The sequence below is a fragment of the Ceratotherium simum genome, chromosome 9, assembly GCF_057802395.1.
Source record: "Ceratotherium simum simum isolate JZ-2026a chromosome 9, ASM5780239v1, whole genome shotgun sequence".
Lineage (NCBI taxonomy): Eukaryota > Metazoa > Chordata > Mammalia > Perissodactyla > Rhinocerotidae > Ceratotherium > Ceratotherium simum.
The window spans coordinates 24,036,878-24,052,100 of NC_141908.1; the positions used below are offsets into that span (position 1 = coordinate 24,036,878).

At 33.8% G+C, this 15,223-nt stretch overlaps 1 protein-coding gene across 5 annotated transcripts in view; it reads right to left on the reverse strand.

The window, feature by feature from the left end:
• Positions 1-15,223, reverse strand: part of LRP1B (LDL receptor related protein 1B) — a 1,862,264-nt gene that overhangs the window by 651,847 nt on the left and 1,195,194 nt on the right. For all 5 annotated transcript variants that reach the window (XM_087435122.1, XM_087435120.1, XM_087435121.1 and 2 more), the window contains exons 23-24: positions 14,734-14,934; positions 8,906-9,151 (exon numbers count right to left, since the gene is read on the reverse strand). In XM_087435122.1, coding sequence (XP_087291248.1) covers positions 8,906-9,151; positions 14,734-14,934 — 447 coding nt within the window. The remainder of the gene's footprint in view (positions 1-8,905; positions 9,152-14,733; positions 14,935-15,223) is intronic.

Genomic DNA, 15,223 nt, shown 5'->3' on the forward strand with positions numbered 1-15,223 from the left:
GGGAGTGATTTTTAATGCCTATGGGGTTTATTTGGGGGGAAGTGATTAAAATTTTCTAAAATTAGATAGTGGTAATGGTTGCACTACTCTGTGAATATACTACAAACCACCCAATTGTGCACTTTAAAAGGGTAAATTTTATGGTATATGAATTACATCTCAATTCATCTGTTATAAAAAAAGAAATACGGCAATTAGTGTGGAAATTTGTAAAGAATAAAGAACTGTACAAATACTACTTTTATTTCACTGTTAACTGAAAATCATATAATTTTTATTCAGATTAATATGTATAACTATACTTAGCTCTGAAATCTTTTCCATCTATATAAGGAAAGAAAATACAGCATGCTAACAATTTAATGCTTTTTCTTCCCTATGCATTTGTGCTAGTTGAATAAAACAGAAAATTCATTCTTTAAAAATTAATAAAATAATATTTAATCTCAAGAATTCAGAAAATAAAAAAAGCAATTAACAAAGAAATTAGAAAGAATAAAAGAAATATAATTATAGAAATTGATAAAATAGAGAAAAAGAGATTATCAAGAAAACCCAAAGCCATTTGTTTCAAAGACTAATAAAATATAGATAAACTCATGGGAGGAAAATAGGTAAAACAACCCATTTTCTAGAAAAAAATGTTAACAAAATTGACTCAAAAAGAAATAGAAAATGTGAACAGATATATAATCATTATAAACATAGACGTAGTAGTAAAATTATGCCCTCTAACCAAATGTAAAAAAAAAGAGAAAGAACAGATACACCAATTTCACAAAAGTAGCCATCTCTTGGGAATGGAGGAATGGATGCACAGAGGGTTTCAAAGTTATCTAATGTTTCATTACTTTTAGACAATGATTTTTACCATGAATAACAAATTTTCAATATTTTAAAAATTTGGCTGTGAATACATGATTCTCCACTGGTTTCAAATATGTTTGAAAGATTGCATGGTAAAATGAAAGGTGATTAAAAACATACCTTTTTTCTCTGAACAATGACCACTACAGGCTTTTCAAGTTCTTGTATTTACTATAGTCAGTTTGTGGTGAGAATACAGTTGTTTGATAAACATTTACTTGATTATGTGTGACTATAATAAATCAGTTTACCAAAAATAAAAAATCAAAATATAAATACTCAAATTCTTTCATATTTGAACTCTGGGTCTTGATAACTTTCCAAATGCCTCTACTTTTCAGATTTCTGTTGGTTTATTAAATTATTATTTCTCTTTGAGAGAATAAAAAAAGTTGTAATGAATAATCCAATATATCTTTCTAAAGTAGTAGAAAATCACGAACACTGGCTTTTAAAATCCCAAGCCTTACAATGATATCCTGCTTTAACCAAAAAAAAAAAAAAAACCAAAACTCTGTATAAAACATTTGGAGATAAAACACAATGAATTTTCTGGTGCTTTTCAATTTTGATGTAGGTATATTAACATCTTTTGGGGCAAACTCAACTTGGAATGAATATTGGCAATGTGAAATAGTCATTCATTTTTACAATCTTCTAATAATTTTTCCAGTATACTAGCTCCTGTCTCATAAATGACCGAATTTAACAGCTGAAACCAGCACATCCTTCTCTTAATATAGAAGTGGCTTGAAATTTTTCTGTTTTAGCATATTATGACACCACATATGTACAAAACAAAGCAGGTACAATTTACATATTATATAGTGATAAATTTCATGTTTACAAATGTAGCACATCACAAGTAGCTTTTAAAAAACACTCAAAAGACTGTAGTCTTCTATCTATAATTCTCTTTGATTTTCTTTTAGTCTCACTACAGGTTCACATAATGATTTTTACAAGACAGAATATGAAAGCAGTAGATGACTTGTCTAAGAAAAAGAGTCCCTTTATAGTCCTCTCAGGGTACATTGTTATTATAACTCCACAACTATCAATTCTATATGAATAGCTCCTGATTCTTTATCATATATATAATATCGTCAAACAAAAAGTGGTATTATAGTTACAATGTTTTCTCTCCTGCTATTTCAGAGTTTTTACTATCTTCTTGTACTTATATTTAAGAATTTATTTGAATTTCTCTGTCCCCATCATCAGATACATTTCCTTCACACAGTAGAAACTTATGAAGTGGTAAATGGCCTGTCGTTTCTCTGGCTCAGTATATATTATTACTTCCTTCTTTCCATTCCTTCAGCTATAGCTATATTGGGAATGAATGATAGTCAAATATTACTGAAGCGTGATACACATGAAGGCAGAGGACATAGAATCTATGAAATGAAAGGTGGGATAGACTTTTTCAACTATTACTCAAACCTATGAATTTATAAGATTATGCTACCAGTTGTTCATCAGTTTTTCTTAAGAGGCATTTTTTTGTTTCTCCCCTCTTAATCACTTGCCTGAAAATTTCTGGATTTTTTTTCTCAACAGCTCTGCTTATAATTCAGGTTTTCAAAAAACTTGTCTATTCTTTCTATTCATAAGGGGTAAGAATCTGTATTTGATGTCTGTATGTGAGAGAGGGAGAGAGAAAGAGAGAGAGAGCAAGAGAGGGCAAGCTCATTGGGGTAAGGGATTGAGCAAAAAATCTTTGCATTTCTAGGACATAGCCCAGTGCCTTTTACTAGATTGCATTTAATAAATATTTGTGATTACATAAACGAATTGATGATTAATTATAAAAATCAGTGAATGAATACTTAGCCCAGAAGACATTCAATGTGGGGGGATAAAAATGATTATGGGAGGAAGAAAAGGAATGAAGCAAAGAAAGGAGTGAGTGAGGGAAGCAGAAAGAGAAAGAGGAATTGCTCAACAAAGATCAAGGTGAATAAAACTAATAGACCTGTGACTAAATGAAGAAGATATTTGAAATGTCTAAAGTTTAGAACATACGGTTAATTCTTACAAATCAACATGAAAAGGCAGTTATCTTAATAGGAAAATGGCCAAAGGAAATGAAGGGATGCAAAAGGATAACAAGCATAGAGAGATAATCCAACTCATAAGTAATAAGAAAAAAACGAACTAAAGCAATGAAATATCACTTTACTCTTATATATTGGGGGAAAAAACTAGAAAGTTAGATAATTTTGAGACCTGGCAAAGACGTAAAAACTTTGGAAGTGTACTGTTGGTGCAGATGTAAACTGTTTAACTCTCTGAAGAACAACTGGTTTTACTTACTCATAGTAAGTAGAAGCATGTCCTATGAGTCAGTAATTTTGGCCCCAAAGAATTTTTCATGCAGATTTTAAGAACATAAGGAAATGTATGTCTATGGCAGCGTTAGTTGTGCAGAGAGTTGGGGGCGACTTGAGTGTACTTATATGGTAGAACGGATAAACAGAAACAGGTGGGTACATGCCATGTGATACTGCTATATATATATATAGCACAGATCATATAAACATAGTAAAAACTTATTACTATTTTAAGTAATAGAGGAAGCTTTTACATTCAACAAGCATTTGCTGCAAAATTTTTATATATATAAAAAGAGGTTTAAAATAATTTGATTCAATTTTAGCTTTTAAGAAAGTTTGGGCGTAACTGGTGACAGAAACAAGCTCCTAAAACATAGACTGGGGGCCGGCCCGGTGGCGCAAGCGGTTAAGTGCACGCACTCTGCTGTGGCGGCCTGGGGTTCATCGGTTCAGATCCTGGGCACGCACTGATGCACCACTTGTCAAGCCATGCTGTGGCGGCGCCCCTTATAAAGTGGAGGAAGATGGGCATGGATGTTAGCCCAGGGCCAGTCTTCCTCAGCATAAAAAAGAGGAGGATTGGCAGATGTTAGCTCAGGGCCAATCTTCCTCACACACATACAAAAAATAATAATAATAAAAATAAAACATAGACTATTCAAAGGCATCATAGGAGTGTGAGGGCACACAGCACAGAGAAATGGACTGGATATTCACAGTAGTTTGTAAAAGCTCTTGCTTTGGAAGTCGGGAGGAATGAAGCTCAAAACTTTGCTCTAACATTTCTTTGCCACAAGGCCCTGGGCAAATGAAGTAATCTCTCTGGGTCTCAGTTTCCTTAAGTATAAAATCAGAGTATTAAAAATATCTAATTGGTTTCTTATAAGTTATAAGTAAGTTATTCATCACATTTTAGATGCTTGATAAATGGTAGCTGTTAATAATATTACAATAATTAACTTGAAGAAATGATTCATAGAGCAGGGAGTTTTGAATAGAGTATAGGATTCAAATTTCCAGAAAGAATGTAGAAGATATTGTCATCCTGAAAGGTCAGAGATGATAATGAGCTGAGGACATGAAGCAGATGGTAAAATGAAGTGAGGTATATGAAAGTACTTTATACATTCTTGGCCACTATGCATTTACTATCATTACTAACGAAAACAGTAATAACGTGCCTGGATGGGAACCCATAATGGAGGATAATGAAACATCAGTTTGAAGAGAAAATATGAGCAAAAATGAAAAAAGCCCTGAATAGCAGGCTGAAGAATTTGAGGTTCTTTCCACAAATAATAGAGAGCTACTTTAAAATCATGGATGGAAACTGATATTTAAAAGTATCATTTTATTAAGATAAATAAAGGAATGGATGGCCAGATTATAAACTCGCCACAGCTTCTTTCCCCTGATCTCTTCACCTTTATCTCCCATTATTCCCCAAGGTAGCCCATTTGCTTACCATTACTTTGTTCTTTTTCTTTCACTTTTTATTCTTTACTGTATGTCTGATGTCTTTCCATTAATTCTCATCTTCCAGATCTCGATTTACCTCTCCCTTTTCAATAAAAATACTATATTGCTTCAAGTTTCAATGTTCTTCTCCTCACAAACTGGAGAAAGAAGAGGATGACAACAGAAAGGCCAGAGAGGACACTGCCATCATCACAACATATGTAACTCCTGGCCTGTGCTGTGGCACAGACGCTACTCAACTGGAGAAGGAAGGCTGAATCCAAGAAACACTGTAGAGAAAAAATTGGGATATGGAGAGGGGGAGAGCAAAGAACTGGAGAAGTCAAAGATGAGTTGAGTTTGTCAGTCCTGAAGATCAGAAGAAAAGTGGAACCACTGACAGAACTAAGGAAAACTGTTTGGATAATTTTGGCCAACTAATTTTGAGGTGACATGATGATACTTAATGAAAGAGAATTGGATAGTAGGGAAGAAAGTACTGGAGATATAAATGCCACAGTAATCAGATTTGGGGTGATAAAGGAAGAGCTCAGAGTGAAAGGAGTTCTCCAAGAGAATACACATGGAGGTAAATGAGAATTAAGGTTTGGGTAACGGACACAGTGTACTAACAGGTGACCATTGTATTTATGCATTTTTGTCTTTACATCCATAATCTCTTTCCCAAAAAATGATATAAATTGAAAAATAGTTTTTAAAATCAAAAAATGGAAAATGAGAGAATAAGAACCAAGAAAAATATTGGTGGGAATATTTAACCTAATTCAGGCTAACAGAAAATAGAAAGGAATGCTATAATGTTCTTTCCAATATTACTAGAAATATGCTGCAAATTTGCAAGTGAGCTGTCTACCAAACAGAAAAGAAACAAGAGATAGAAAAGAAATGCAATCAGCAGCAACATTCTGGGTGTTCACAAGTAAAAAAAAAACAATACTTGAGGAGAAATGTGATTAATAAATTATGCATTAAAGAGGGAACACATAAGGAACTGATAAAGTATTGAGATGTCTAAGAAAAGTGAGACTTACAGACATATTAAATGAAAAATAAAGATTATAAAAATAGTATTTATGAAAATCATTATATTTAACTAATAAGATGTTAAAAGTGAACTTCAAGAAAATAGAATCAGTCCAGGAATTCAGCAAAAGCCAAATTGTAAAGAATTTAGGAAGGAAAGAGTTGAGAGAAATAAGAAAATATGAAAAAATTACAGATGAAAATTCAAGAGAAAGAAAGAATGGGGGAGTCATGGTTCTAATTTGAAGCATAAAGGGTACTATTATTCTTTATTTTTAAAATGTCAAGAAGAATAAGCACAGGTATGGCATTCAATATAAAGAACACATTTTAAAAATAGGGACTCAGCTCAAGAATGATGGAAAAAAGGAACAAAAGGAGAGCAAAAAAAGAAATTTTATTTTCAAAGGCCCGTAGTTAATAGTCAACTTATTGTTATTGAACTATGAATTGGCTTCAGTTTTTCAAAAACAAATAAAGTAAATGAAATATAGAATAAATCCTTCTTTATATATGAAAATTGGTTTAAATAAAACATAATTTTCAATATCTAACAAAACCTATATTATCTATCTATATCTATATAGGCTCACAATGGTATTTGGTATACTATATGTTTCAGGAAGTGATGAATTACCAGCAGGTTAAATTCTCCATGTAAGAAAAGTTCCATATTAACTTTAAAATGTAAAATATACTTTTGCTTCTCTCTTAAATTATAAACAAAGCCAGGTGTGAAATATAGCAATCTTAACAGTGAGAAATGATATGGTACTGTTAGTTTCACTCTGAGCTGAGAGTAGAAGGGAGTCAATTGCATTAGGAGAATTATCTTAGCACCTGGTCACTTATATTCAAATGCTGAATTATTCTAATATCGAACATGAGTTATTACTGATTTCATAGAGTACCAAACCACTATAATAATTCAATCATTTTGTCATCTGTATCCAAAACTCAGATATGGAGCCAATTCTCATGTAAAATATGATTCTAAATATGTCTGAGGTCAAAATTTAATCTATTGTTTCCCTATTCCAAACAAGTATATAAATGAAATGACTATTATCATTACAACAAATTGTTATTTTATTCAGCCTCTCATGTCAATTACTTGGTGTGAGAATCTTGGAAGAGAAAGATTCAAACAAATGTCTGCTAATATTATGCTTCTAGGACTCAAATTTTAAGTAAGGGGAAAACAACCACAAAATAACATTTAAAACAAAAGAATAAAGTAATTTAATATTCTCTGAAGAAATATATTTGCATATTATTTTTTCAGAACTAGACTGGCTATTATGTAAAACGCAAGAGAAAACTCTATAACCTGATTTCTGACCTCAAGGTGCATATTATTTCTTCAGAGAGATAAGGAATAAAGGAATAAGATAGACAGGAATATAAAACAGCCAATTAAAAATGTGACCACATATTTTCATGGACAATATATTCTAGACATAGAAAGAAGAAATAGGTGGAGAGCAAGCATATTTGGGAAAAGTCTCCATTAAAGAAGAAAGATTTGAGATAGTAGGTGTTAAAGAATATCCAGGATTTTTTGAGATGAAGAGAGGAAAGTACAATCTAAGTAGAAGAAGCAAAGTGAACAAAGTTTATGATGTATGGTTTCTTAGCAGTCTGATGAAGCCTGTGTATCCCTTACAGAAAGTTTTAAAATGTACAAAAACAGTAAGAAAAAAGTAAAAAAAAAAAAAAAATTTACATAGACAAATCAAATATATTGAAATGCAATTATCAAAATTAAACAAAAAACACTTCTGGATGTAGTAATATAAGTGCTTTTTTTATTAATGCATTCGATAACAAGACTGAGCAGTGGGTCTAATGATTCCCATTATTGAAGCAGTAGTTGTTCTCAAAGCCTGAACAAAAGTGATATTTTGAGATATCAGCAACAACTTGAATGTGATATGAATATGTCTATTACTTCTATTGGAGACACAGTCATAGCTGCTGCTAATAACTGGTATGCGGCATACATTCACAATTGAAAGAAATGTTGACTTTCAGTGAGAGGTTAAAGAAAACAAAGGTGTAATATTTTCCCCCAACAAAGTTCAGGGAGACCTTCAATTCTAACCATGGACCTCTAAGTGCCCCGCAGACTTACACTAAGAATCTGGAGAAGACAGTAGGAAACCATCATTCATTAAGCACCTAATGGCCGTGGCTTAGCGGTTAAGTGTGTGCGCTCCGCTACTTGCAGCCCGAGTTCGGATCCCGGGTGCGCACCCACGCACCGCTTGTCCGGCCATGCGGAGGATGTGTCCCACATACAGCAACTAGAAGGATGTGCAACTATGACATACAGCTATCTACTGGGGCTTTGGGGAGAAAAAGGGAAAAAAAAAGGAGGAGGACTGGCAATAGATGTTAGCTCAGGGCCGATCTTCCTCAGCGCAAAAAAAAAAAAGGAGGATTGGCATGGATGTTAGCTCAGGGCTGATCTTCTTCACATACAAATAAAAGCACATAATGGGTGTGGGGCACAGTAACAAGTGTTTCATGTTATTCTTGCAACATGCTCTAAGGAAGACATTGTTATGATGAGCACTAATATTTGAAAGATGAGAAAACTGAGGCTCAAGAAGTTTAATGTAACCTGCCTAGGGTCACATACATAATGAATGCCAGCTGCAGAATTAGAGTTCCAATGTCACATTCCACAGCCTTTGTTTGCTTTTCTCACTGTGGAATACAACCTAGAGAATCAGCAGAATGTTTTCAATGGACAGTTAGAAGATGAACACAGCCAAAGCAAGGAGTTGTTTTCAAGAGTAGCAGAAATACAACTGCAAGTGTGGAAGGGCCACAGTTTAGAGGGTTCTAAAAAGCATGCAAAGAGAAATGAAAGTAAATGCTTAGAAGAATACAAAAATAAGCCCCTAGGGAGGATGATGCTGAAAGCAGTATCTAAAGATGATATAATCTGATGGATTGTAATGGTAAAGACTTTTGTAATATTTTCTGTCCAGAAGATTTTGGAGTAGGTCTACAATGACACATTATACTTAAATGCCTTGTCTGAAATTAGTTGAATCCTTTTATTAATTTTCTGAAAGTGGTTTTGCACATTTCCTCAAGATCTATTCTTAAATATAGCTAGATACACAACAGACAAAAAACAAAAAAGCACTTGCTATTCTTAAATATAGCAAAACACATCTGCTTACCAACACTTGTGCAACTTTCACCGTCCACCTCGAGCTTCCACCCTTCATAACACGAGCACTTGACTGTGTACTTGTGCTGCTCACACACTTGACTGCACTTCAGATGACTGCTACAATAATCCATGATTTCACATGTTTTATTATCTTTGTTGAGTTGAAGTCCTTCAGGGCAGGAACAGACAATCCCTCTTCCGGGAACAACAGAACAGTGGTTGCTACAGCCTCCATTATTCAGCGAACATTCATCTATAAAAGGATGGAAAAGATTACGGAGCATTACCAATTGTTTTGCTCAGTTAAATACTAATCATTGAACTCAATTCTCTAGGGCTGGAATTAGAGCAAGGATATTATAAATGAATAGAAAAAAGCCCTTTTGGATTTTTTTTCTCCTGCATCGGGGTAGGAATGATGTAATTCTATATGATTGGACTAGGGAATGGAAGATTTTCATTTCTCTAAAACTTTGGCCTACACTTTGTTTTACCCCATAGAGGTAAAGTGAGTTCAATGTTTCTATTACTGGAAAGATTATGCTGAGCCTTTTAGCAGTTAATGCAAAATCAGTTGTTGAGGTCTTCCAAAAGGGATGCACATACAGTGATGATCTGAATATTTGACTTATCTCAGTGTTTATAAATAAATAGGCATATACATAGACATACATATAATATCTATATATCTTTTTCTACATCTATAGCCTGATTTACAATGATAGTGTAGAATGGATTAGTTTGTCCTTTACTAGTTGCAGTCATTTATTTCTAAGTTAGGTAAACTGTACATTGTTCCCTATATATTGGTTATTATGATTAATTCATTGAGGCCATGGAAACATAATAAATAACACATACATAAAAATGGTATTTTGGGCTGAAATAATGAGTAACTAGTATTGACTGCATGGATAATATGATTGGTTTATAAAGAAAGAGACCTTTCTTTTCATGGCACTTATAATTTATAATTACATTAGATATATTTATGTATCATTCTATATCATCATCAAATTGTAGGCTCCAAGAGGGTATACAAAATATCTGTTCTATTTATGAGTGTATAACCAAGGGCTAGCATGGTGCCCAGCATAGAGTAAGCAGTTAAAAATATTTGTTGAATAAAAAAATTTAACAAAGTTGTCTAAAAGCACATAATTGTGCCCAAATTAAGCCAGGACTTGTCCAATTGGGAAAATTTCAAGATGACATACTATGCCCTTGAAGAAAATAGCAGATAATGGTTTTTGCAACCACACTGTTACCTATTACTATGTACTAAGTACCTAGTTGTAAGGCCAGAAGAAGCTTTTTCTTTCTTTGCTTTAAAAATATTTGTGAGTAGTTTTCAAAGCCTATTTAATTAGGTGTGTTTTGAGACATGCTAAAAAAGAATTACCAAACCGTAGTAATATTTACTTATGTACCTCAAATATTTTCTGCTGTCTATGGAAATTTATCCAGTTCAGAAATTGGGCTGAGGAAACAACATGTGTTGGAGAGGATGTGGAGAGAAGGGAACTCTCATACACTGCTGGTGGGAGTGCAAACTGGTGCAGCCACTATGGAAAACAATATGGAGATTCCTCAAAAAATCAAGGATAGAACTACCATATGATCCAGCTATTCCACTGTTGGGTATTTATCCAAAGAACTTGAAAACACCAATTTGCAAAGGTACATGCACCCCTGTGTTCATTGCAGCGTTATTCACAATAGCCAAGACTTGGAAGCAACCTAAGTGCCCATCAAGGGACGAATGGATAAAGAAGCTGTGGTATATATACACAATGGAATACTACTCAGCCATAAGAAATGATGAAATCCAGCCATTTGTGACAACATGGATGGACATTGAGGGTATAATGCAAAGTGAAATAAGTCAGAGGGAGAAGGTCAAATACCATATGATTTCCTTCATTAAGTAGTAGATAATAACAACAATAAACAAACACATAGGGACAGAGATTGGATTGGTGGTTACCAGAGGGGAAGGGGGGAGGGAGGAGGGTGAAAGGGATAATTCGGTACGTGTGTGGTGATGGGTTGTAATTAGTATTTTGGTGGTGAACATGATGTAATCTATGCAGAAATAGAAGTACAATGATGTACACCTGAAATTTTTACAATGTTATAAACCAATGTTATTGCAATAAACAAAAAATTAAAAAAAAAAAAGAAATTGGGCTGAAATGTAAGGCTTTTCAAAATATTTTCTATACTTTTTAAATTTCTATATGGGTCAACTGTTCTTTATATTATTTGTCACCATAAAAGAAGTCACAGTAATAAGAAATGGAAATGATTACATTAATCATTTTCCATAAGAATTCAATTCAAGTTTGGTATTATTTTAGAAGAAAAAAAAATAGATTCATTTCTTGGTTTCTCCAAATATGTTTGTTCACCCGTAATCATAATCATTTCAAAACTGCAGTCATTTCAAAGTATTCGACCTATTTTAGTTCAATTGACATTTTTCAAGAGCTTTACTGTAAAGAAATGTCATCACACCCAGCAGGAGAAAAAAAAAAAGTTACCAGGCTTTTAGCTTATTTCAAATATAACTGTTACCTCAGTACTGAAGCCTCTCTTTCTGACACTATCTGTGGAATTAAGTCATAGATTATTAGGATAAACAAAACTCACATTGAAATCTAAAATTGAATATATAAATTTAATGCCAATATTTGCATAGCTAGTGCCTTGTCAGTTCTTCCTTAAGCCTAATCCAGTCATTAAATCTTGTAACTTCTTTTTAAATTTTTTATAGCTGACAAAGACTCTCTCATTCACCAAACTGTAGTCAGGCTCCTGTGAGCCCTTTTTCTAGTAGTCCTCAACCTTGGCTTATAAAAACTACAGATGCTCTGGGAAAAACACCAATTAACAAACCCAGATGGCCTAGTCACATGGACCAAACCCCCTTAACACCCCTTAAGTGCCTTTCCTTTAGCACACTCCAGCTTGTAAAAACTTTCTAGTCTTTTATCAGTGAAGTTGATTTCAGTTCATGCAGGACACTCTTCCTTATTGCAATAGTTATTACTGAATAAAATTTATCCTTATCACTTTAACCAGTGTCCATCTTTGTTTATCTTTCACATAGCCTTATAACAAGGATCAATGAGGATTAACTCCATTCTTGAATGATTCAGGTCTCTTCTTACTTGTTTCTTAAGTGCCTATCTCTTTTCTCTTGAAATTATTTATAAATCCCCCCAAAAAATAATCTCTTAACTTGGATTAGGAGATTTACCTTCTTGATTTCTCCTTTTTTTCGTTTTTTCAACTTTATAGATCAGATTTATTTGGAGAAAACAGAAACCCCCACAACCCAAAGGATGGGATTTTTACATCTCAAAATATCTCCCAAATATTAAGTCTACAGATTATAAATCATTTTCATACAAGATATTTTTGTATGAATTTTATAAGTATTGAGGGACAGGACACGAATCAATCTCTGTTTCTTTTTTAACAGGGGGCAGGGCAGAAGAGTGGGAAAAAACAGCTTTTGTGGATACAGCTATTTGGAGGGTGTAGACATGAAGAGGGTAAACCCTACATTTTCATCATCTGCAGCAAAGCATTTTTAAAAAACCCTTTCAACTTTGGGTATCTCTCTCTAAAAGCCATTTCCTAGCTACTAGCCAATCCGTGCCAATTATTTAAAGTTCATTCACTTGGTATATTTTTTATGTCCACTGGGCAAAGGATTCATTACGCCCACTGATGCAGCGCTCATAAACCAACACTCCTGGACAGGATCTAACCTAGAACCGATGGGAGAAGGGCTTGAAAACATGAGACCAAGGTGTTATTTCTCTGCGGGTACCAGTATTGACTAGAAGGATACCATCTACTGAGCTGACGGTACAACGGTGCACATAAAAGCAGGCAAGAAAAGGAGAACCGCAGAGGACAATTCAGTTTCCTGACATATTTGTTTTTGTTTTTCATCGCTCTAACTCTCCGTCAACTTCACCTCATAAAGGGCCAGGTGAAGCCGCCTGTGTGAGTTGAATATGCCACAGTGCTGCAGTCAGGGTAAGAATGTCTTTTCATCTTCTCTGGTACTTCCATACTCAGCTTCAGTGCAACGTCTTCCACTCTCTGTAATCTCTTGAAATGTCTGAGCAAGACGCCTTAGACAATGAATACAGTGGCTCGATAAACAAGAGGTGATTTTCAGGCTTGAAGTAAACAAAGAAATGAATTCAGAAGAAATCTCTTTTTCTCTTTTACTTTCCCAATTCAGAGAGCAGATGATAGGAAACTAAGGCTGTGCTTTCATACCATTCTCTTCATTTTTCTTAATAGATGTATTTTCTCTTCTTTGCCTTTTATTTATTTCATTTAACCCAAAGGGTGAAGAAAAAGGTGGAAAAGCACTAATTTCTTCCAATACCTGTGGGGCATCAGGCATTATTACCATGATCTCCTGATAGATATCATTATCTCCATTTTTATTAGGGGGAAACTGACATTTTAAGAAATAAAGCCACCTGCCTAGGTGACTTAATTGAAGTAACTGAAGAATAAAATTTAAACTTGTTAAAGTCTCGATTTTTTTCTATAATTACACACTTTCAATTTTAAGAGCACTGATGGTTTCTTTCTTTTAGAATTGCTCTTAAAACTTTCATGATAGGTCCAGCCACCAACCTATTCCATCAAGAAGAACAAGCTAGGAGAGAAAGAAGTGAATATACAGATAAACGAAGTCTGTCATATTTTATTTGTAATTTTTTTTGGTTTAATTTTAGATGTTTTTTGTTTGTTTGAATCTTCTTGTTTAAATTTTAGCATCACTGAATGAAGATTGTTGCTTTTACTGTTTCAAGGTTATTTTATAGAATCACAGACTCTTTGGAGGAAAGGACATTTTATTACATAAATTTAAAAAAGAATAAGTCTTTTTTATATCACTCAGTATGCTATTAATGCTCAATTCAGATCAAAATATGATAACTTTAGGCTTAAATGTAGTTGTCTTTCCTACTTCCAATCAGGCAGCTTCATCATTTCCTAAAGTCATTTTCTCATAGCCTCAAGTCATCTCATTGTTGTTCTTATCATTCTGTAAATTCTTCTTCATTACTCTATTGATGTCACCTTCTGTATTATCTAGAAAACATATTTTAAAAATCTCCTGCTAAATCTGATCTTCCCGCAGAGAGGGAAATGTAATTTTCTTTATATGTGCCGGTTGGCATCAAGAGATGGCTAGTCAAAAGTGATTTCAAAACTCAAAATCTATCAGATTGCAATCATCATTTTAAGTAGATAAAGCACACTAAAAAATGCTAATACACGAAGACTAAGAACTTCAGAGAAAATTATAAAAAGTTGAGTAATATTCAATTGGTTTCATTATCCAGTCTTTTCCTTTCCTCTTTCTAAAAAACAATTTCTATTGTAATGATTAGAAAGCCTGTCAAAATCCATTGGGTGGTAGTAAATTTCATCCCATAGATCAGAAACAACAAGGTTTTCTTGTTCTGAGGGGCTCACTGACAAAAAATAATCAATTAATTTGTGGGAACAGGATTGACCATCCAGAGATATAAATGATGAGCACAGCTATACAATTGTTAAGTTAGTTGGATATAGGCTAGCCTTTTCTGCTTTATGTTCAAAAATTTCTGATCATATTTAAATTTTTTTATAGACTTACAGTGCCTGAAAAATGCAGATAGGGTTCAATGCTAAAAGTTGGATTTAAAGGGAATGGATGGAAGGAACGAATGCTACTATAATAAGTATCGGCAAGTGGACTAAAAGGTTCTGGTATCCAGAGAGAAGCAAATGCAGTGAGACGTGCAATACCACAGAGATCGCCTTCATCAGACCCATCAGGACAGTCCTTTCTCCCGTTGCAGAGTTTCTCTGGCTGCAGGCAGACTGAAGTGTCATTAGCACAAGGGTACTTGGGTGGTCCACACAAGAAACTGTCACAGTCGTCTTCATCTGATTGATCTTCACAATCGATATCTCCATCACACACCCATGCTTTGTTGATGCATCTCCCTTAAAAAAATAGAAACAGCATGCATTTGATTTTTGAAATTAAGTCATTGTAATGAGTGATCCTGACTGTCTTCAGTCAGAAGCAGAATTACTTGGCTTTAGCAAGAAATCTATTTGCTGATAGTTTGACGGTTTATTTTCATGACAGCATTTGAATAATTCTTGCCCTGGTTGTTAAAGTGCTGTTAGTGTTAAAGCCTTGATATTTTCTTTGGTTTCAAATTATTGTTTTACCGTATTAAAACGAATTTCTGTGACTAATTGAAAATTTAATTACACTACTTTTAAA